Below are 25,031 nucleotides of genomic sequence, written 5' to 3' on the forward strand. Positions count from 1 at the left end.
TGACTTTGTACTGTTTTAATGGGAACAGCTGAAAACAGATTTGTGTGCAACCCTCGCCTTCAAAGAAGGCTTGAAAGAATCTGAGTTTGGCACACAATCTAGTTAATCTACCATCATAACTAATGATTTCACCATTCAGACATAAACTATTGACCTTAAAGGATTTTTCTTACATAGCTGATGGCTTGATACCTTTTAAACACTAATGCCGAGGGTATAATCTCTCTGAATAGTATAATAGCTTTATATTTAAGGTAGATTGGGGATAAAATTTTGTGTTTTCATGTGAACTATGAATACCAGTAAGGTATTCAGGCAGGAATTACCTTATCGTACCTTTGAGGGCACTTATCAAATAATTTTTATTGGGAAGTTAATACATTGAGACAGAGTGAATGGAAAGCTGATCAGAATGCTAAGGCATATCCCAGCATTGCATTGCTTTTTTTGCTGTCCGCAGGTATGCGGCATGGGTTGATTCATTTAGCACATCATCTAAAATCATGTAGCGTTCAGTACCGATTAAAATTATATGAAACTGTGTGTAAGAGATTTCTCCACGTTAGCTTTGAAGGATCCTCTATTCCTTGCAGAAGTAGTTCTGATAGGCACAGCACAACTCCACTGACTGCAGGTGTTACGCTTCATAGACACCAATACTGCACCAGCAGCCAGAGGAGTTGCTCAGGATTTAATTTCACGCTTGTGTATCTGAGTGTAGGATTGGTCCCCTTCTCTTTTAATCATTTTTCTGCAAGTCTCAGACCATCTATTATGGTATTCATTACTCCTCTGCCATCAGCACTGGCATGATGTATCGAATGAAACCTTGCAGGGCAAGGGCTTCTGCTGTCCCTTTTCTTCCTCTCTGCCTCCTGCTGTGTGTGTGTGCCTATATTCCACCCCACCCCTCTATTTTGGCTGCTCCATTTTGAGCCTTCCAGGAGCATGTTCCTGCCCCTCCTATTGTCCCAATTTCCACTTCCCCAACTTTTCCAGGGTTCCCAGAAGAGAGGAGCCTCCCTGTGTTTGCTCCATGCCAGACCAGCCTGTCTAATTGCTGGCTTTTCTCCAGCATCCAATTCTGCAGGAGTGGAGCTGCTCTCTGTTCTTGAGCTGTTAACTGTCTCCCAGCTGAAAAAGACTTGTGAAAACCTGTAGCGATTGGTGCTAATATAACTTAACTTTCTTAAATATTTTCTCCAAAACTTGTTCGGATGTTAGAAACACTGGAAGATGTCAGTTGAGTTTGAGTCACGTATTTGCATGTATAGCTTCTGAAACCGTGGAATTGGAGCATTTCACAAAAATGAATAAATGTACTCTAATGGCTGGAGCTGAACAAAATATTTTAGCTGTATATATTTTCAGTGAAAGAAGCAGATTCAGCAACACTGAGATGCCTGTTAAATTTTCATTGGTGGTGTGAAGTTGTTTTAGTTGGAACGTACATCCCCAGGCCCCCCAAAAATCTGGAAAAAGTGACAATTCCGCCTGAAACATAAGATGGTTTTGATATATGAAGCACTTTCTTTTTTGAAATAACTTGACTTGAATGCTTCGGCTCTTCCAGACTTTTCTCTGAAAAGCCACTGTATGCTCTGTTCTGTACCTTGCATCTCTTCAGTGTGAGAGAGTCCATTGACCCCAGTTGACACCGTAGAACAAAAGCGCCACGCAATTGAGTCTGTGGTTTCCTGATGACTTTACCAGTACAAGATATTGCCAACAATAGCTGTTTGTTCCCTCAGTGTTTTCTTGGAGTGTTTGCGTGGCCCCATGCAGAAATGCATGGCCGTACCGTGAACAGGCTGGGGAACTGAGCCAGCTTGGGGAAGAAGGTGGTGTCATGATTTTTGATAGAGACAGACCATTACCTTTCCAGTTCACAGCGTGGCCAGAGATCTTGACCTATCATCCTTTTCCCAGAGTTTCTGCAGCTATCCAGTAAACATACATCTTCTCTAACTTGCTAATGACTACTGAATTATTGCAGGTTTGTAAGGGGACCATTGGCATTAATGTTGGGCTGCCTAACAGTGAGGCAGGATTTTATTTAGAACAGGATGTTCCAGTTTGTTTCTTTTTCAGTCCTACAGAAGATACTTAGTGGTATAACCAGCAAGTTCCTTCCCATGGTTCTCTTGACAAATACTTGAGCTCCCCTCTTGGTTTGTAACATCCTTTTTGGTGGAAATAAATTTGTGTACAGCATGGCTCTTCACCATTTATAAGTATAGATAAATGTACACATGTATTAAGTGTCTATGCAGAAAACTAAACCTGCATATTTTCACAAGAATGTCAGGTTTTTAATTGTATAAATAAGATGCTGACTGAAGCAAATGTTCAATTTCACATTAAAGTTAGGCATTCATAAAGGCTTGGATTTGCATAATTTAATTTTCTGCACAGAGAATACTGAAAATCAATGGTATGATTCATAGCCATACCATGGTTGCCATGTGGCTTTTTGGTGGTTCAAGCTAGGAGTACAAAGGCGTTTACAACTTCAGATGTTTTGCACTGACTCGGAGCCTTTTTTCCTTCAACAATATAGATTATTTAGACAGTTTTTTTTCTTCTGATGGTAAGGCACACAGAAGGGCTTACGGAGCAGATACGTGCAGGAGTACCTTATTCCTTGGAGGAGGCAGGGTGAAATCTTCTGCCTGCAGGAATCAATTTTTCTGGGTGACAAAACCCCCACAACTATTTGCCTCCTTGTCGTGGTTTGCTCAGAAGAAAGCTGCTGTTGTCTTTCATTTTGTAGTAAGGAGGGACTTTAGGTGTATTTCTCAGCACATGTGATTTTTAAGTGAATAATTGAGCCATTTTTTCCTGATAGCCTTTTCAGCCATCCACCTAGGTTATTTCTATGTTCTCTTCCTCAGGATTCTCATGGTCTCTGATCTTTGCTCAGGTTTTTGTGGGGGTTTTTTTGGTTTGTTTTTTTTTTTGCCAAGAGGATTTGGGTCTCCACATCCCTTACCTGTTCTTTCCTGTTGAAATGAGTGCCTGTTGCCTCCCAACCAGGTAGACATATTAGGGTAAATCAGAAGAGGAAAATAAGGTATGTGATACAGTGTTGCCTACAAATCCTGGTAGCATGATGTGTTCCAGCATTTCTAGTTTGCAGCCTGGAGTGAATTAGCATTTAGAACGTTGCCAAGAAATCTGGAAAACTCATTCAAATCAGAGGCTCATAATAAATTGCACAATTAGTACCTTTGCTCGCACAAGAGAAAATTTGGCAGGGGCAAACCTGTAGTGCCTTTCCTGAGATTGCATGACTTTCCTACCACTTCAGGATTCCAAAATCTGCAGAAATCCATGATCCACATTTGTCATGGTTTAACCTCAGTCGGCAACTGAGCACCACACAGCTGCCCACTCACTGTGCCTTCCCCGCGCCACCCCCCCCGGTAGGATGGGGGAGAGAATTGGAAGAGTAAAAGTGAGAAAACTTGTGGGTTGAGATAAAAACAGTTTAATAATTGAAATAAAATAAAATCCTAATAATAACAACAAGAATAAGAATATACAAAGCAAGTGATGCACAATGCAATTGCTCACCACCCGCCGACCGATGCCCAGCCAGTCCCCGAGCAGCGGCCCCCCTGGCCAGCTTTCCCCCAGTTTATGTACTGAGCATGATGTCCCATGGGATGGAATGTCCCTTTGGCCAGTTGGGGTCAGCTGTCCTGGCTGTGCCCCCTCCCAGCTTCTTGTGCACCTCCAGCCTTCTCAGTCGGTAGAGCATGGGAAGCTGAAAAGTCCTTGGCTAGTGTAAGCACTACACATCAACAACTAAAACATCGGTGTGTTATCAACATTGTTCTCCTCCTAAATCCAAAACACAGCCCTGTACCAGCTACTGGGAAGAAAATTAACTCTATCCCAACCGAAACCAGGACAATGTTGCAGAGTGAAGATTGTCTATAGAGCTGTTTAGCATACATGGATAGCCCTTGAACACAGCATGCTCTCTGCAGCTGTGGTACAAAGGGGGTGTCACCCAGAAGCTTTTCTAAAGGGAAAGCAAGCCAAAATTCTGAGTTATTGGTGTTTGATGTTCAATACAGTCCTGTTACAAGCTTTGTTTCAGCCCAGCTGTAATTGGCCTGGGAATAGAAGGGAATACAGTGCTTGGTGACTGCATATGGGTAGCAGTGCTTTACATGGTTTTCTAAGGTTTAAATTTTAATTACTCAGCTAGTTTCTTACTGATCAAATAAGTGGTTTGGGATCAGTTGGACTTAAATTTCCATAGAGCTAGTTGGTGCATACTTGTTCTTCACATTCCGTGTCTGTGGATCTAAGGGTTTTTTTGTTTGTGTGCATTTATTATAGCACGAAAGTTTACAGCTGTGGTGCTCTGAGAAAGGTAGCTGAATTTATTACAGACTTTTTACTGACATTTGTGAATTCACCCACCTCCAGTTTGGTTCAGTTAGATGCATAGAAACAATAAGCAAAATTTGCATGTAAAAAACCCAAACAACCCACGTCCTCATGGAAGCTATGCATTCCTTTACAAGAAAAAAAAAAAATTGTTTGAGGTATAAAAGAAAAATCCTGGGATGCAATGTAGGATGTGTTCTTTTCTGTTTTGGTTGATGAATTTGATTCCTTCTAGCTTGTGAAGTTTTACAAAGATTTCTTCATTACTGGCCTCTCCCTTTCATGTCATAAGGCGTTGGTATTGCACGCTGGGTATTTTGTCTGACATACGCAACCTTTCCTCTGGCTAGAAGGCAGTGCTACATGTCTGCCTTGCTTGAGTGAATCATATGAGGTGATGTTAGTCGAGCCTTGCTCGTGTTGAGACTGTTACCCAGTGCGCTGTGGGCTCAGGTCTGCAGGCTGTACATGGAAGAGATTCATTCGGTCCTGAGTGAAACTGTTCTACGTGGGATTTTCAGATGTGGTTTAAAATGGGTGCAGTTATGATACTGTACCGGCATATTCCACACGCTTGCATCTGTATTCCTTTAAGGATCTTGATAATTTTTGTGTTGAATTAGTTAGTAGTTTGATAGTCACTAGCAAAGTAAGCTATCTTTTGGGTCTAGACAGAGAAAGTTTGGTCTTATGTCATGGCTCATACTTGTTTGCTTGTGTTTATCGGAATTTCCTTATGGAAATTACTGGAGTTATGCAGGCATGTGCCAGATCAGAATAATGGCATCAGTGAGTCCTGGCTTCTGTGAATCAGATTTGGATGGTGGGTTTTCATGGGTGAGGAACATGCCTGTTAAATTTTTTTTTAAGCAATGCCGAGTTTGTAGTCTCTGCTCAGCAAAGATTTAAGCTTCACAGTGTAAACTCCAGGGAGTAAATACCACTTTCCTAATGATTCCTGCTTCTTCTCTTCCCAGCTCTGACTGAAGGTTATGTTGGCTCTCTGCATGAAAACAGACATGGTAGTTCTGTGCAGATACGGAGGCGAAAGGCTTCGGGGGATCCTTATTGGGCATACTCGGGTGAGTTGACTTCTTTAGAGGACTAAAACAAGAAATATCTCCAAAATCAAATTGTCTACTTGCTTTTTGTTACTACTACGGTCAGAAATAGTTTAAATTAGTTTTACAGTGTATTTTCTTCTGCTGACTTCCTTGCAAACTCCCTCTACACACATCCTCTCCTTTCTTGCATTCCTGCCATTTACCTGCGGGATTTGCCTTATTACTCTGCTCCTTCTCTCAGTCTTCTTTTAGTTTCTTAACACACCCTTTAAAAAGGTATACTCCCACAAACTTTTCCTTACTGTCCCTGTCCAATCAGTACATTCCCAAGCTCACCATTTGCTTACCTTGTCAAGCCTTCTAGGAGGACAGTAAGCATCCATATATACATCCAGATAAAAAAAAAACCTAGAAATTTTACAATTACTTCTTTGTGTGCATGTATTTTTGCGGTAGTGTATAATGACGACAGTGAGACCTGTCAGTGCAGCATCACACCAGGGTGTGTGATGCTGAGAAGGCAGGATATTGGGAGGGTATTTTATTGTTTGTCCCACTGCTTTTATAATTCTTATGGAAAACCTGATGTGTCTGCACAATTTTGAAATGCCACAAATCAAAATATACTTCAGAATGATGTCTTTGATGTATGGTTTGATGGTTGGTTCAGGTCTAGAAAATTCCAGGTCTATATTTGAAGTTGTTAAAAAACCCAACAATTTGAAGTCATGTTACTAGCTATGTTGACTCTATGGAAAAATGTCTAATATCTAGAAAGTTTTTATGAAGATTTCAAGCATCATAATGAACTTGTGTGTGCTTTTTTGGAATAACTGAGATGCATTTCAAACATTTGGTGCTCATCCAAGAGGAATGTTGTGCAGGCCTAGTTTTAACTGAAGGAAAAATATTACTTTCTAAGAAGTCTGAATACTGATACCAGATAAACAGGCAAAAGCTAATTTTTGACTGCCAACTCCTCTCTTTTATACAGACCATACATTTCATTGGAAATGAATGATTATAGGTAAGCTTAGAGTTTTTTTCCATTAATACACAAAATACCAGATGTCACAAGTTTTCTCTACTAGATCTCAAAATACAAGCTATCTCATTTGCAAATGAGGTCACACAAGTAAAATAAATCTAAAGATTTTAGTAATGTAGGACAAATGACCACTTTTTGTTAAATCTTGAAATTATCAGATGGACAAATATTGCCATAAGTATACTTCCATATTGCAGCTTAAAATAACTTTAGATTTTAAGCCCCCAAACTCATAAAGAGTAGAAATAAGCAAATAGAGGAAAAATTTGTATGTTGGAATGAATGTCCTGTTCCTATCTGTTGTCTTGTGTAAAGTATTACAAGTTAAGTGCCACTTGGCAGGTTTATTTTGTTTCTGTTACTGAAAAATGTGTTTGGAATATTCATTGCAGGTCATTAAATGAAGATGTTTTAAAAAAGGTAAAACACTAGTGGAATTATTCTGGTGTCATATGTGTCAAAACTCTCTGCTTGAGTTACTGGACTTCTTTTTTTTTCTTTTTTTTTTCCTTTTTTTTTTTTTTTTTTAAATAACCAGTCCTGGCTTAACAAAAAGGGGGAGGGGGAAAACCAAAATAAACAAAAAAACCCCAAAACAAACAAATAAAGCAACAAAAAAACCACAAACCCACCACACACCAGTTTATGCATAGACAGTTTTCCTAATTCTATTTTTGTGATGGTGGTGTTCTTCCTCTATGAGTAATATCACATGTTCACCCCTCCAAAAAAGCTTTTACTACCTGACTCCATGTCAAAATAAAATGTGTAGTCCTGATGTGTAATTATACCTTAACTTTGGGGGTTTTGCATCCTTTTGTCTATTGATGAATCTCCTGCTTCTATGAGGAAAATAGCCAATCTGTTTTTCAGAGAACAGATAGTGACTTCTCAGCTGTCAATCACTTGCCATTCTACCTCATTAGTGCTGTCTAACTAGAACCTTTTTGTCACTATTGCTGATAAAAAGAGTAAATTAGGAGATGGAAAAGGTGGAAATGATGTATCTACCAGCACTTGTCAAGAAACCAGAAGAGGATATAATATTGTTTTTTCAGGATGCTTTGTCAGGCTACTGTTTGAACACAGTGACTTGAAATGCCATTCCAGGGGAATGTGGTTTGGGACCAAGTATTCCAGGTGCAGAATTTGAGTCTTCACCAAAGGTTTTGTGACATGAAGTAGAGGTGTGAGCAAACAGCCTAGGTACTGTGTGTCCCGGCTGTATGGGTTGTGCGTATACTGCGTCTGAGCAAGCCCATCCTGGAAGTTCATGGAGACCTGGTGTCCTCCTGAGCCATGTTGGCTCCCCGCCGAGCCCCGCAGCGAGTGCCCAGGGATATGCATGAGAGCGGGAGGGGCAGGGCCACATGTGAAGTGTGAATGCCGAGATGCAGGCAATGATTTGGGTTGTGTCTGAGAGGGAAAAGGCAAAGGCAAGTAGAGACTTGGGGAAGACATGGTTATTTCTAAAGAATTTTCCAGGGTTGATGCTATGTCCTGCAGGAGGCTCAGTATTGCCAGCATCTCCCTGAGAAAGGGAGGAAATTAAGATGAGCGATTAGGTGGGGAAAGGAGCCCGTGCTCTGTTAGAAATCGGATGTTTCTACAGGCTGCTGCTTTGTCATGGCTTTTCATATGTGGGAGTTTCTCTCTTTCCTCCCTTCACTTGGTTCCTTCCAGCTCCATATGGGATTTTCAGCCAGTTCAGCCTCTCTTATCTGATGTCTTTTGTCCATATTTGCTCACTGAGGGGGCCAGAGGTAATGGAAATGCCTAGCTTCTGTGTTTAGGTCGAAGATGGGAATAAATGGTGGGTGGCAGAGCCCAGATGCCAGACAGATGTTTGTTTCCAGCTGAGCACAGTGAGGAGGATGATCATGTTATCTGTTTCTTTCTCCTTGCTTTTCCATTCCCCAGAATATTTCCCAGGAACCCTGAGCAGGGCTTGGCTAAGCAGTTTATGTATTAACAGCGTTTGTCCTGCGGGAAGGGTTTTGGACATGACTAGGAAGTTTGCATCAAATGAGCCTACAGAGAGTGGAAACTTTACTCTGCAGTAAGCAATTAGTCTGTGTCAATGGTTTCCAAGCTCTTTTACAGACATGATCTGGTAGGCTGCTTCCCTTCCCTATCCTCAAATGGTTAGGCCAGCTCCCCTCCGGTTAGTTGTACAACATCTGCTGGCCCAGCCCCAGCAATTGTGGGCAGGGAAGAAAGTTGTGCTGGACTGTGTGCTGGTGAATTTGACATTTCTTCTAAGGGAATTTGCCAACGGGAGTAAATAAGATCAGGACAGCTTCTGCCAGCTGTCAGTGGACAGCCATCTGTTGAATCCCAATATTGACCAGCGTGTCCATGTCTCTGCTGGGCCTACATTAGGCTGGACTATGGCTTTATATTGATTTCAGTTGAGCTGTACTGATTTATAGCAGCAGAGGCTTCTCTGCGTTTATGGCTGTGCCCTTCTGCTTGCAGAGCTTTTGTATTTCGGGGCTTAAGTGTTCTGTAATAAATCCTGAGGTGGGGTTGGGGAGGTCTGAAAGCAGCCAGGCGGTTGTGGTTTTCCTGCCTGGGGGTGAAAAAAGGGCACAGCTGTACTGCAGAGAGCCCTCAAGTCTTTATCTTCCACAGGATATATCTGTCCTATACTGTGCTTATAGAGTAATTCCTCTGTAGCCTGTAGGAAACACTACTGCTGCTCCATGCTCTTGTGGGGGATGAATGGTCCAGGAGCTGGTTTAAACTCTGGAGATCAGGACTTTTCCTCATTTCATGAGCTATCTATGGCATTGCCAGGTACTGCCTGGTAATATTGCTCCTTTCAGGCACAAAAGTTGAGAGAGGATAAACTTCAATTATTGATCAGGAGGCAGACCACCCTTGGGTCTGTAACATTTGTATAAGGCACCTACATACCTACATGTCCCTGCAGCAGGACCCCATGAACTTCGGTGCCCTGTGCTCTTACTGCATGTGCCCTGGACAAAGCCACGGAGCCTGCACCACAGAGCTCTCGCTTTACTGTCTGATTGTAAAGGAAAGGCTTTTTAAGCCTTATAAAATAAGCCTGTTGTCTACAGACACAATTCTGACTATAACATTTATTCCAGTTGAAAAATAAAACTTGCAAAAATCGAGACTTGATAATTAAATGAAGAAGGCCCATTTTAAATGGATTCTGTCAAAAAGACAGAAGGAAACACAATCAGCCTTTCAGAAGAAACTTCGTTACATCTATGCTAGCAGCTCTTTAAACTAAATTCACAAGTGAGCAAACAGTGAAAACAGAAGACTAACTTGTCTTTATATAGGAACTGCAAGACTGAACAGAGACTGAGATCTCCTAGATGTTCTTTTTAGGATTTTTCAGGAAGCTCAAACTACATTTCTAGGGGGATTTCTCTGCGCGTGTGTATTCGTGTATGTTTTGGCAAAGTATTTATTCCATGATCGTGTCTTACAGTTTGCCAAAGACTTCCTAAATTGCGACTGGCCACATTACTTGCAGTGTAACAGGAATGTGGAATAGGCACAGCACGGTCAAAACAAGAAGTAGGTGTGGATCCTGAATGTGCTTCAGTGCAGTCTTTTCTTTTCACAGTAATCTTTTCTGTTAGACTAACCACTGAATGGACAAGTTTGAAACGATCTTTAACATAGCCTTAGAATTGTCACAGAACTCGGTATGTTTCTAATACCCATAATAGTGACAGAGAGCAGTTCAGGTGCCTTGTCATCAGTGTGGAAACATTTTTGTAAATATATAAGCTGTTTTTAAAAAAAGCAAAACAAAACAAAACTTAAAACTTAAAAAGAAATCCTGCAGAAACATGCAATTGAAACGTCTACCAGATCCAGGGCTTTCTGACTGGCCCTCCCTTGTGTAATGTATGCTACTTCACAGAGCGTAATATTCCAGACATTTAAAGATGCCTCTCGATGTCAAGTGTTGCATCTGTCAGTGCTGAGAACACTTTGCTGGTGACCTGGGCAGACCCCATTTTGCCTTGCAGTAGCCCAAAAAATGTGTAGTGAGAGGGTCAGGACTTTAGGAGGAGATTACGGCATGAGATGCTGACGCAGATGCTTGTATCTTAAGTGATAGTAGCTCTAAAGGGCCTGTACCTACTCATATCTGTTTTTCCAAGAAGCTATTATGTAAAATTAATGTGATAATCATTGCATGAGATTGTGGAAAACCAGAAGTGGCTATGGGGAAACATTGCTCCGTACCCTGTTACTCAAATCAGGAAACTCCTCTTGGAGTCTTCAGATAGAAGATGTGATGTCTAATTATTCCCAGTATTAACATGTGTGGTCAATGGGTATGGAATGGGAGGCTGCACTGTCCTGGGGCAGGAAGTTGTGGGCGATGGTACCTTTGTCACTGGAGTTTCCCAGTTGAGCTGTGGTGCTGGCACTGGCGGGGCTGGTGTACCCTGCTCTCTTGATGGCTGTTCTGCTGATCAGCCTCAGTGTTGCAAGCTGACTCATTCAAGAAATACTTTCTTTTAAGTAATCAAAACCATTTGGGCTTCTCAGAGAACAAAAAAGCAGACACTGGCCAAGGACGTATACATGTTCTTTTTACTTGTTTATTTAACTATGGCTTTGTAAAGAGAACCCTATGTAGAAAATGCATACAGTTGTTTTTTCTCTTTAATCTTATGGTGTATTGAAAGCATCTATTTCCTCTTTGTACCTTTGATCTCTCATTTTCTGTGTGAAATTATTAGCGCTACTTATGATGCTTCTGTTCTTTATGTGTGTCCTTACTGATGTTTTTTCTGTATAAAATGTTGGATCCTTTCTCTCCAAGATTCTGTGCAACTACCATGAACGCTAGTAGAAGTTAATAGAAGAAAAATAGGCTTCACAAGAGTAGGGATGACCCTGTGAGTGGGGAAACGTGTCCATTAAGAACAGGAACTGTGGCCACGCTGTCATGCTAGTGGACACTATCAGTGTGTGAATGCTTTGTCCTACAACACTTAGGCAGTTATTGCTGTCCTTTAAGATGCTATTATTTAAAATATAACCGGTGGTGGATATAAGAAGTGAGTGTTCTTTTCAAAAGCAATTGGTGGCATTAAAACAGAAAAGATCAGTAAAGGTTATTTCCTGAAAGAATAGCAAATGGTGTTAACTGTGATGAAATGTAACTTGGTGATGTCCTTTGTAAATGTGTGAATTTCTCTCCCTTTGCTTAGATTGTTCTCATTAAATAAGCTGCTAATGTGAATTGGACAGGAAATAATCAGCACATAGTAAGGGAAGCATCAAGACTTATTGAACTGAGAGGTAACTAATGGCCTATTTGCCGTGGTCAGTATTTCACTCTTTCTGTCCCTCAGAATAATAAATCTTGATATTGACCAAAACTCTGGCATACCGCGTGCACGGTTATCGTTCCACTGCAGGAGTACTCATCTCTGTTAAATGCAGGATGGTCAAAATGAGCAGGTTCTGGCTCTCTCCCTTCCTCGCTCTTCTAAGCTGACTTTCTAAAGAGAAACTAAGCTGAGAGAACTAGGAAAAATATTCCCATTAATATCTGATCTGATCAGTAAACTGAGCTTTGACTGTTTTATCTGCATTCATTAGAGATGAATGGTAGTCTTCACTGAACCCTGCTGAAACCAGCTGTGATGCATTCGTTTCCATGTGCAATCTTATTAGAGTAACAGTTGTTGCAGAAATCAATGCTACTCTCTTTCATAAGAGAAACATGGAAAACCATAGCTTGAGAGTTTGCTGCTAAGCATGAACCCTGATTTTTAATGTGCACAGCTAAAGCAAGTGGTATACTGCTGTGTGTTTTGTCAAATAAACAGGAAATGCCATCTGTATATTTTGATTGTTTGTGTTCTGACGGTACTGGGTCATGAGTCTTCATGTCCATGAGCTAGGCACTGTACAAATGTGGACTAGACATGTACTTGTCTGCAGAATCTGTATCAAAATAAGCACTTACTAGGAGGATGTCAAAGAGAATGCTTTTTATCTTTCTTTAGCTATTCTGCGGTGTGAAGTAACAAATACAAAATACTATCTTTTGTTTTTGTCATGAGAATGAAGAAATAAGTTTTCAAGTTTCTATCCCTGAGAACAGGATATATCTTCCTAACCATAAGCTGGCGTGAATAAGGAATTCACAATCACATGTTTGTGTTGAGTATTTAACATCAGCTCTCTAAGGAGAGCCATCCTTGCCAGAAGCAGTCCAAGAAGTCGGTATCATTTTTAATAAGCCACATTGCTGGGGAACACAGCTCTGATTGAGAGTCTTGTCATTTACTTTGTTTGTCTATTGGCAAGTTTCTAAATAATCTGCTAAGAAAACTTCAGATAGTAATTTAGCTTCTACTTAGACACAGACACAATTTCCTTATTGAATACCATTAATACTGTTTTCTCACTCTTCTTGCCACCTTTTCTTGTGTGCCACGTTTACAGTTTATTCCAAGTACTGTCATCGTCAATGCTGGTATCCAGTCTGTAATGAAATGGTTGACTGAATTTTTAAATGTTGGACACGGTTATGGTGAAATTGCCTTTTTTCTTTTTTTGGCAAGGTTCTTTCTGGAAGTTGATTGTTTTTCATGACTTAAATACATAAAAGCAAACCTCTGATTTTTTGAATGCTTTGAATTTTTTCTTTATTGTTTTTGAATAGATAGGCCATTGGCAGATGAACAGCTTTGAGAAGCTTAAATATAAGAGGTACTAAGAACCAGACGTTCCCTCAACTTTCATTCTTCCATGAAGTTTTTCCCTACCACAGCAAAAAGTATAAAATAAATACAACAGATGCTAGATGTAATCTTCAGAGCTTCAGATACAGTTGTTCCAATACTACATCAAAGTATTTTTACTTTGCACTGCTGCAATCACAGCTCTGGCTATCTATGCTGAAATAAGGGAGCACAAAGAGCTGCTTTTGCTGGGGAGGGGGGAACCTCTCACTTTGTTAAACGTGCTGTGCTTTTTGTTGCATTTTCTTTCAATGTGAACACTGGGACATTTGTAGAAAACCTCTGGGATGACAACCAGTGCACTGTTTCATAAAACTGAAAGTGTGCTGAAGTGCAGCAAAAAGTGGTCAGTTTAGCTGATTTCTAGGCATTGAAATAGGAAACAGTATAAAATATTTCAAGCTCTTTAGACATAAAAACATGTGATATGCCTGTATTTTAAACATACAAAAGAAAGATGGAGTATTTGGGTAGCAGCTGTGATACAAGCTCAGCAAACGGACTGGAGAATACACAGAAGGTTGGAGTCTGCTGTGGCCTTGAGGTTCTTGAATGATTGCAGTAATACATTGAACTTCCAGTCTTGATTTCGTATGTAACGGAATGCTTATAGGAGAATAACAATGGGGAAAAAAGTATGCGAACAGCAAGGATACTGCAGTGAGAAACAAAGCAAGCAGGGAAGCTCTGAATAGCCTTGTAGTGTGTAGATTAAAAAAAAAAAAAGAGTAGCTTGGCACAAACATTATTGCAATAGTCCAAGCATGAAATAATCAAGGAATGAATCAGAATTCTAGTTGCAGGATATAAGTGGAGTCTTTGTATGAAAGGGCTGAGCAAGGCCAATATTGCAGTTGATGCAGTAGACGTAGAATTATTTCTATTGTTTTTGCGATGTCAGATGGCTGCTTTATGTCATTCCAGTCACAGTTCAGAAGATAATCTTCTTTTCAGTATCTCTGCCCCAGGAATTGCCCCATCTCTTCCCTTTCCCAGAAAGTGTCTCCATCTTTGATGATGTGGCATCAAAGACTTGCAGTTTTTAATCATTATGATCCTTGAAAAAGCAGCCCCTGCCTGCAAGAGGAGTGCATCTGCCCCACTGGGTTCCCTTGCGAAGGGAAGAGTGAGCAGCAGCAGTGCTGCGTTGGGCTGCGGGCAGGGCATTCCCACCCAGCACCTTGTCAGCTGCCAGTGGGGCAGTGTCTGCCGTAGGTGGGTAGAGGTGCCATGCATTTCTTCTATGCTGAATGTCACATGCCTATTAGAGAAGGGTAGAATTAAAGAGTCTCATCTATGTATGTTCTGAGGTGTCCTTTGGTACTGCAGTATAAGTGCTTAGCAGTTGAGGGAGTTCTAATTCTTGTAATATCTCTGAGGTAGATGTGTTTACGTGGTGGGAACTGAAGGACAGGGCAGTTTAAGTAACTTCGTTGATATACCCCATGCAGTGTACAGCAGAGTTGGAAATTCAGCCCGCGTCCCAGTACTGTGCACTGCTTCTTAGGCCACACATCCAACCTTATCAAACGCTAATTGAAGAGATCTTGGTTGCCTTGGAGACTGCCTCTTCGTGGGGGAGACCATGTCAGTAGCACAGGTGTTGTGAAGCTCCTGAGCTAACAGGAGGCCTTCCTGGAGGTGATCCAGCTATGGAGCTTAATTCTTCCTTCAGCAGCAAACTGAACTTCTCCCTGTGCTGGCTGCTTTGTTGAAGCTCTCGGTCTGTTTGGTGCTCTCAGTTTTTTCCAGTGGGGTTGGGACAATGTTGGGCTCGAGTAAGACGACATTCTTTTCCTATTCAATACACTGAACGTTTGGCTCTAAATTGCAAAGTTTTTTATTAAGGACTGCATGTGCCCAAAGGATGGGCACGCTTTTAACTATCAAATTAAATAAATATGAAATCCTGCAATGGAGTGCAGAGCTGTGCATATAAATTACATCTTTAAACAGCACTTGAATGATTTTCTGGAAATGTTTTTAACTCTCCTCTGAACTCTTAAGGGTCATCTCTGTAGCCTTCCTATCTGAGGGAGGCTATTGGCACTGGAATGATTTATTGAAGAGGTATGTTGCTCTGTGGTATAAAAGTAATGTCAAGGCTTACTGAGAACCTGAGTAACAAGCTTCTGTTTTTGTAGAGCTGGGAAAGCAAGTGGGTTTAATTCAATTGAACCCCGAATGAATGTTTCCTAAGTATGTGTTCCCACCCACTCCCATCTCTTACACTGCCCAGTTGTGAGGTGAGTGGGACTGTGGGTTGATAATGTTTTCAGGACAGTTAGTGAGATAACTGATTTCATTCATGAAGAATTAGGAGCCCTATGTCCCTGTTGCAGAGATACGAAGATTGCAACTTGAGCTGACATAGTAAGGACTGGTGGGCATTGCTGACTCACGGAGTCCTTATGGTTGAACTCTCAGTAGGGTGAGAGACATTTGAGACATGTAACTGCTTTAAAAATACTTAAGTGGACTGACTTGACCAGCAAGCAACTCTTCCACCAAAGGAGTCTTTGCTGCCATGAATATTAGGCCTTCTGTCTTCTTCCATCTCAAAAGAAAATCCTGCCTGTTTGTCTTCCAGACAGTACTGCTGAGTTTAACCTAAGCCAGCCTGTTCTACCTGTGGCTGAAGTAAAAAACGCTTCCTCCCCTACACTTCTTTTTGAATGCAGTCTTACTTCATACATGTTTGCTCCACACTGCTATAGGATTACCGCCTTGCAGGCATGTATGCAGATACACATCTATCCCAGCATAGCTGCTATAAGGTAAGGTCATATCGTGATCACAGTTGTAAAGACCAGGAGGGCACAGAGCGGCTGGGTGCCGTGTATCAGATTACCCAAGTGTGGCTGAGCAGAGGGCTGAACTGAGGTCTCTGAAGCTGGCCCGTACTGCTTTTTTTACCTTGCTGTAATTAGAGCATTCAGGCCAACATCTAAGTTGTCCAGCTGCCAGAAAGCTCAGGAGGAGCTGTTTCACATGAGGTTCTTTATTTCTGACTCACTTCCGAGATTTTCTCAACTGTCTTGGTGTATAAATTTCCTCAGAAACGAGCAAAAGAGGAAATGTCCCTGCAAGTGAATGCCTGAAGATGACGAGTATTGGCACGTGGATTGCAGTTTCTGTTGCTTTTCCTATGTGGAATAGTGAAACAAATGCTTCCTGTCTCCTTCCCAACTCACCCATAATACACTCACAGCTAGAGCTGAGGTGACGAAGGTCCCTTAAATGTTGATCACGTGCTTTTGCACCATGCTGGATCAGGACCTCACAGGACTCCTTTGATGTATTTCACATCACCTGGTCCTTGAGCACAGGGGGTCAATCCCACGTGCCGAGCTCCTGTATGAACAAACCGGTAAGTGGACACACTCAGAATGAAGAATTGAATGTTATGTGATTCGCTTTGTGTTTGTGTGAATATATTTCTCAAGTACAGAAATAAGATATACCCTGAGGTAATGATGGCAGTGAAGTCATGGAGAGTTTAGATCACTTCACGTTCAGGTTTACATGCTGTCTTTTGCTCCTGAGGTGTGGTGGTGCCTTCTGGCCCCTTGGGGTATGAAAAGCCATTTTACATGCCAGATGCTAGTCTGCTCCTAACCAGAGGTGACGTGAACTTTTCAGATAGATTCTAACTTGGAAGCTTCTGTGGCACTTCAGATCATGTTTTTTATTTATATTTCTGTTGCTGGAGACTTGAAATTGAGACACTTATCTGCATGATACAGTATTATCATGTGCTGGTCTCTGAGGAAGGGGATTTGATATGTGAAGAAAGTTTGCAGAGAGAATTGGATGTGACTTTTGTAAAGAAGGGTTCAGTGTATCTAGTTCAGTTACTGTTTATATTGCACTAGGGCTCCCCAGATGTCTGCAGGACTTAATTGCTCTCAGTGCAAACACAGAAAAGTTACCTCTACCTTAAATTTGTACAAGCCATCTGAGAGATGGCTTGGTGTTAAATGCATGAATGGTTGAAGCAGAGTGTAATGAGGTGAGGACTATGAGCTGAAGAAGTTACTAAGAGCCTTCCCTTTCTCTGCTGTTAAAAAGAACAGAACTGTGTAGCTCTATGAGCTCCATATTCTTGTGAAAAATCTCCAATGCCTAAGAAGCTTTGAGCTTCTTTTGTGACCTTCGGTAGTGCTCCCTGCCACTGTTCCCCATGTTGACGCTTGCACTTCACAAAACCGGTGCTTATGCTGTATCTGTAAGATCACCCACTTCTCTCAGATTTGGTCAGAGCTAGCCAGCAGGTTCAAAAGTGGTGGGGGAGGGAAGGGGAATTGGTAGACCAGATGCAATAGAAGGCTCAAGTGCGCAAGCCTGTTTCCTTAGGAAACTAGGCTAATCCACTATGGGCCCCTACTCAGAATGGCAAGCTCTCATGAGTAGCTTTTCAGAGTACATGCCAGTTAAGTCCCGCTTCTGCCAGGATGTCCCTGCAATTTCAGCAGATGGGTTCTTAAGACTGGAGAACATCTGGGTAGTTCAAGTGATCAAAATATTAGTCACAATTCTGTCCTGTTGTGCTAAGTCAAGTATAACTGTTCAGAGGAAACAGTACACGGCCCTGCAACCTTTCCGTTTGAGGCCATCCATGGTCTTGATCATACGTGCCAATGAAGGAGGTCTGCACAGAAGCCCTTGGAAGAGCGCGTATAGACAACCATCTGTTTGGCATTAACAGAAGACCTTAAATTAGGGAAGGTGGTTGTGGTGTGGTGTCTGGACACATGATTCAACATTGCATCTTACGATTTCTGTATGAACTGGAGTGCAGAGTATGGTAAACATTTTCAGCTTTTTTCCCCAAAGTACTGTTGGAAACTGTAATAAAAAGTAACTGCTGGGAAAGTAGTTTTGCTGAGTTATGCTATTTTTGAAAATGCATAATACTCTATAGGCTTTTAAGTGATACTGAGCATATTTAACATTCTTTGATGTTAATTTCCTGGCATATGGACATCTTGACTTATTAAAATAAATAAGTACTTTCAAATTTAATGAAATGATGGAGGAAATGGCCTTTTTTTCACATTCACGTCTGCTTCGCTGGATAATTTAATGTTTAAAATGTAAGTTCATATTAAAGTTTAAAATTCAAGTATTGGTTTTTGAAATTCTGTAATAAAAAGGTTTTGCTGTAGGAGAGATGTATGAATTAGTGTGCATGATAACACGATTAACAAAGTCTAGCTGGTGATTTCTTCTGTACAAAATGCTAGCTGTAAATCCTCCCACCTACAGTGATGGTCTGGTGGTAGGATCTTCTGGTGCTAGTAACTGGTCCTTTCCTGGGGCATTACTCTGTAGCCTGTCAGACTTGCCAACTTACCTGTATTCTAGAGTGAAGGTACATCTGTGGAAAAGGTCTGCTACATTGTTCGCCTTTTCTTTTTTCCCCCACTTTTTACTGTCTCTTGGAGCTTACACTGTAAGCTCCTTGGGGCAGAGACGGTCATTTGTTTATGTTGGCTAGCAACAAGATCTTTATATATTCTTTTATACTAGATTTGTATGTTTGCTTCCAAGGTCTTTGCATCTAGTGGGAAGGATTTCTTTATAGCCTTAGGTGTTACTGTGTTATTGGTAAGTATAGGAAATGCACTTTAGTCCTCTCTTCTGTGCTGAGGGAGGGTAGGAATTCCCTGGAGGATAAGTAATGCTCAATTTTATTGACTGGATATAAATATTTGAGTCCTAAATATTTAATGGAAATCATTGTGTTTGAATGTAGGGATGTGCAGATGATGGAAGTTTGCTCTGTGTCTTGCATTTCTTGAGAGACTGCTTCGTGCTGTGTTGAAGCCAAGGATGGCTTTATTTCATTTCAAGGCAGACTAGAAACTGAAGAACTTATTTTCAGGGAGAAAAATGGCAAGGGACCCAAATGAAAAACCTACTCAGCTGCAGCAGAGGTGACAAAGTTCACTGTGATTATATTGATTTTAAATTACTGTGTAGAACTGGGACTAGCCTATATCTAGTCCTGCTCATGATGAGAAGAAGAAAGGAAGAAGGCATGAATACTCCTCTGTCCTCTGCTTCCAAATATTTTGTTACCAGCATGATAACTGACAGCAGTCTTGTCCTCCCAACGTTCCCGACATGCAAAGGCAAGGGCGTTCTGGCATCCTCGGTGGAGCTGAAAGGGGATAAGAGGCACAGTGAGACTGAAATGTGTTTTTTCCTCAGCAGCCTACCCCTGCGCGCTAGCTGGCTGAACCGGAGAAGCATGCAGTGCCCTGTTCAGTGTGTAACAGATGCCTCCAGTCTGTGTGTGCCCCCAGCTCTATGAGACATGACATTAATAGGAAACAGAGCATGTCTGAGTTTGATGCATTTTTGGTGAAAAGTACTACAACTGCCTATACCACAAATTATAACTAAGCTAGAATTAACAGCAATTAACAGCACCAATATTCATTTACTAGAAGTTTTACAGAAAAGTCATTACTGTGTAACTTTATGTAGTTTGTATTTGTTTCACTGTCAATGAGAAAATTATTCAGTCAGTAAGAGTTAATGTTTTATTTTAGACCAGTCTTATCTATTTTAGTATCTAGTGTGCCTTTTGGGAACAAGAACTAGGAGCAAATAAAGCTAATTGTGATAGAAATTTGATACGTTATTGTAATGAAACTCTTAGTTGCCGCATGACTGAAAGAGCACAGAAAAATGTCTTGTACCTGCACTAAATCCATCGAAGTTGTGACGGGAGATGTTGTGTCTCCTTGTTTGGTGTGATGGAGAGAATGCCTGAGGCACTTGGGTAGGGAAAATGACTATTTCTGTTTCTTCCCCATGGTTTTTCAGCTATCTGACATAGTGTGCATGCCTGGGCCTATGCCAAGCAGAGATGCAGCCTCCAAGTGAGACTTTATTACTACAGTCCTAGATGATTAATTTTGTACCAAATTGTATGGGCCTGATTAACCCAGAACATGGCAATAATGCTGTTTTAAAGATCTTTAGTGCATCCGTTACTTCTGTTTCCACTGTGCTTCTTCACAAGGAAAATATTTGTTTCTTAGCATCAAATCTTCGGGTAGAGTCTGGGCCATAAAAATCACACTGAGCTCACAGTGACTCATGCATTTGTTATGTTTAACTTTGACTTCATTGAGGGAATGTCTAAGATATCCTTACCTGTAGCACTTTTGTAAGGCCAGAGATTATTGTCCCCATCCCTGTCCCCGCCATCATTGCAAAGGAGAAAAGAAAGCCATTATCTGTCTTGGGCCATCCAGAAGACTGAGAAAGCTGAGACTAGAATTGAAACTAGCGTTTGTAGATGTGCTTCATCCCTTTCAAGATGTAGGCTACTTCTGCATGTGGTAGCACCTGGGCAGCAGGTGCTTTGTGTATTTTCTAATCAGTGAGGCTCTAGCTAGCTGGAGCAGGAGCTGTTATTCTCGCAGTGCAGTATTTATTGAAGCTGCAGAGCAGGCAGGAGGATGCTACCTGCCTAATAGCGTTGGATCTGTGGGAGTGGGAAGAGTTGGGGTGGTTCTGCAGCCAGGGCAGGACTGCTTTTGCGTTCACAACTCTTTTAGCTTTTTTTTGTAAGATGTTGCAATAGCTTTGGGGTGTGTTTGGGTTTTTTTGTTTTTAATTTTAAGCTCCAAAATACTTTGTAGCTCCCTTGTAGGAAGAGCAGGTTAGAATAATCTATCCACGTTTTGCAAAACACTGAACTTTAATACCTTTATCTAAAAGCATTTTTTGGGCACTGCTTGACTCTTAGAAACCCTCTGTTTGTTAAATCACTCTTGAGGTTTTGCATAGTTCAGGTCTTTATTTTTTAAAGATAAACCCCCCAATCTTCCTATTGTCCCTGGAGAAGCCTTGTACCCTTACCAACATCCTCTGGCTTGCTGGGGAAAGCAAATACACCCCCTCTTGCCAATGGCCATACACGGGCACAGTCTCATCTTATTTCTGTAGGATCATGACTTCTGTGACCCTTGCAGTGGAGTGTTTGCATGAATAAATAATATGATAATGTGCTGCTGGCTGAACTTACCCATACTGGGAGAGCAGTGATGGTGTGAAGCAGGGAGTACCCATTCAGACACTTGCACTTGTGAAAGCATTTTTGCCATGTCTGGAAGAAGAAAAAACCGATGTGGGAATCTTTTCTCCGTACAACATGTGCAGTCCAAGTGTCACCTGCATAGCCCCATCAGAAGGCCCCTGTCCTAGTCAGAGGTTTCATATCCAGTGGAGAGACAGGTCAGACTTCATACGGGCCTCCTGGGCCTTATTGATGTCTTTCGAGATGAGGGTGCTTGTGCTTAGCAGAATCAGCTGAGGTGACCTCCATTTCCCAACACGTGGCAGTTCTGCTTTCTGCTTCTTTTCAGCCCAGGTCAGACTTCAGCTAGAGGTGATACTTGGCTCTCATTATCTCTTCTCATCAATCCCCAATTTCCTTGCCTCCACACATCTTTCTTCCTTGAATATCCATAACAAGGCAGAGATCTCCAGCCAGTTACGCTGTTCAGTCTGTCCTGCAAACACTTTTTTTGAATAATTGTGCCCTTTCTCCTTAAGACTCGCTTTCACAAAAGGATATATTGCTGGCTTTTTAGACGCTAGATTCCATTATCTTGATGCAAAGACGTTGTCTCCCTAAATGAAGGGAAAATTATTTTTAATCAATGAAACTATAAATGCAATTCCTGTATGGTTTTACACCCAAAGTACTGGAAACAATCTGACGGTGTCCTGCCAGCCAGTGCCTCTGAGAGGTGTTTCTCAAGCGAGCTACGGTCCTGGAGGCTGACAGGGAAAGCTTACTTCTTAAACAAAATCAGTTCCAAAAAGTCAGGTTTTGGCTCCCTGGAAGCCTATATTTTTTGCAGCCACCTGTCCTGACTGCTTCCTGGTGTGATTTAAACCTGTGCAGTCTGCCAATGTATGCTGAGAGAGATTGTTTTACGGTAGGCTGGGCTGTGGGACTGTGTCAAGATGTGCTCTAGGAGTATTTCACTCCCTCCAATACGTGGAGGTGGGCAAAAACCCAAAACCCTGAGTTGAAACTCCGCATGGTTCATATGAAACCATTAGACTGTAGACTCAAACAGCACACAGATTGAACTGTCAGAAACAGGGTCCATCTTCACTTACAAAAAGGACAGATAAAGGAAGAAGCATCTCCCGCAGGCAACTTCTATAAGCGGAATTTTATTACATACAGACCTCCAGGACAATCAGACAAGGATTTTGATTTATGAGATAACGGTTACCTTTAAAATACTGAAGGGAGGATTCAGGAAAAGGTTACTGTTAGATTAATTAGTGTTGATGGAATTGACACAGGTATAATGTAACATTGCCACAGCGGATGGAAGTTGCTGGACAGACAGCTGGTGAAAGTGTGTTTGTTTAGTTTTGTGCTCACCTTATCTCATTTCTTGTTGCACAGGTAACTCATGTATGAATGTGAAATGAGGTTTTCTGTGTTTAATGCTCTGATAAAGAACTAAATACTGAAGTTTTTATATAGGAAGTGCATTATAAATGAATTGAAATAAAGTTCCTCCGTTGATAGTCAGTTTCTCTCCTAATATTCAGTGATCCCTGTTTTTTTTTTTTTTTACTGAGTATGGATATTAAAGCAAAGCCAATTGATGGAAAAGAGGAATATGTATTCCACAGCACTAAAATGGATTGAGAGTTTTGTCTTCAGTGGCTTAAGGCGGCGCTTTCAGGACCTTACGGTATAAATAAATTCTGCAGACTTAAAGCTTTTTTGCTTGTTTAATCCAAAATGATACCAGTATCTGCTACAGAAATTGATAATACAGAGAAAATGTAGGACTTCATTTTCAGGGAGATGAATTTGGATGAATAAATGCTACTGGAAGGGAGAATTTAGGAGAAATCTTAATAGAAATCTCCAATTAGTTGAATGGCTGGTTATCTGTGACAAGACATAATATTTACTAGACACTGGAAGCTGCAGGAGTACTTACAAAGAAAAAGGTAAAATAAGATTAAAGTTTGTGTACTGTGTGTTGTAAAATGTGGGCAATCTTTGCAAGGCTTTATGGCTTAAATAAGTCTTTGAGAAAATATTGGGAGGAAGGTATTAGTGGAGCATAATGTTATGAAAATGACAGTGTTTGGGTACCTTGTTAAAATCTTTGTCCAACAGCCTTGTTATTACACTTGGCTCTAATTTGATAAGCAAGGCCGGAAGAATTGGGATCTTATATTTTTGTTAGTAAAGGCAGCTCTATGAAAATAAGGAGGAAGAAAATCTATTCCTTTCAGTGCATAAATAAAAACAAATTGAAACAAACTGAAAGCTACGTGGTAAATGGTGTGAAGTGTGACCACTGGACTCCTTTCATCAGATATTTCAAGTTTAAAAAAAAAAAAAAAAAAAGAAATCCCAGAGGAAGTAATTTTATGAAAATTACAAATTCTATTCTTAGTCCTAGAGATGGTTTGAATCTTGCATTGATTAGTCATAGGTGTGAGGATCAGGCGCAGTGGCATTAGCTCATTTGTAATTGCAGAGGGAGATTTATAATGTAAAATGTCTATATGTGGCTGAAAATGTAAAAGAAAAAACCAAGATAGCTCTTGAAACTGAGTGCTACATGTGAAATATGGTTCTTTATCCATCACTGACAGTTTTCCAGGTAATCTGCAAAACATCTGTCAGTCCCCAAGCAGTGACATTTCCTCCTGTTCATGTTGTAGTGCAAGGTTAATTTGGGGTTTCATCACCTCTTCTGAAGCCAGTTAATATCAGATAGAAGCACACACCTGGGTGTAGCATGGACCCCTGCTTTTGCATCTTGGGTTTTGTTTTTCAGTAGGTGGAGACCTGTGGTGATTTATGTTCTACAATCTTGATAATAATATTTTCACCTGATGAAAATAGAGGACATCCGGATGTTTGAGGTACCCTGGCATGGCTGGGAGCTGAAGCAGCAAAGGAGTGTTTAACACAAGTAAATGAAATGCTGTAAGCCTAGAGGCATGAGATAAAGGGCCACTGGAACAAAACTGGGGGATATAAGTAAACCAGAGCTGCATCTTCTTTTACTGTAATTGTCTTATTTCACCGCTGAATTGTGAATGTTCCTACTTCACATAGTGGTTGGGAAGTGTCCTGGGAGATGGTCCTGCAAAGGCCTCAAGTGCATGCTGTCTATACCATTGCATCTGCTGTACAAACCCAGAGAGGGAGGGGAAAGGGATGAGATTTTTTTTTTAATTATTTTTTTACCCTTGTCTGGAAGAGTCAGAGAAGAAAATAAGAGGCCGTTGACTTGGTGGCCAGTGACTAATCATCACCTGTTGCTCCCACAAGAGCTGAACAGGGGATTAGCATTCCCTGTGCTCCCCCTGCTACTCCTGCCCTCAATCTGAATTTTTTTCAAACCCTGTTTGCGATGAAAATGCAACAGTCTGGCATGAATGAACACTGATATAGATCTGTCTAAGCTCCTCTCTCACTTCAAACTCAGTGATAGTTAAGAAAGGATTATAAAGAAGCAAGAAAATTCAGCTCAGATGTCTTGAAATCAAAGCAGTTCAGTAAAACTAAGGTATTCTTAAACCTTTGGGCCAATTAACACTGGGCTGTGACAGCAGAGTCTCTTTTTTTTACCTCATAAAAATTCTAACTTGTGCTTATTTGGGTGGGTGGATTTAAGTAGGGGGAACTTATAAGACTTCCTTTTGATTAGCTTTCCCCAGGCGTTACGTCAGATC

General features: G+C 41.1%; 1 protein-coding gene across 2 annotated transcripts in view; it reads left to right on the forward strand.

The window, feature by feature from the left end:
• The window catches only part of PTPRG (protein tyrosine phosphatase receptor type G), a 425,362-nt gene that overhangs the window by 91,763 nt on the left and 308,568 nt on the right, over positions 1 to 25,031 (forward strand). For both annotated transcript variants that reach the window (XM_076346545.1, XM_076346546.1), the window contains exon 2: positions 5,382 to 5,486. In XM_076346545.1, coding sequence (XP_076202660.1) covers positions 5,382 to 5,486 — 105 coding nt within the window. The remainder of the gene's footprint in view (positions 1 to 5,381; positions 5,487 to 25,031) is intronic.

The sequence above is a fragment of the Aptenodytes patagonicus genome, chromosome 8, assembly GCF_965638725.1.
Source record: "Aptenodytes patagonicus chromosome 8, bAptPat1.pri.cur, whole genome shotgun sequence".
NCBI classification, from domain to species: domain Eukaryota; kingdom Metazoa; phylum Chordata; class Aves; order Sphenisciformes; family Spheniscidae; genus Aptenodytes; species Aptenodytes patagonicus.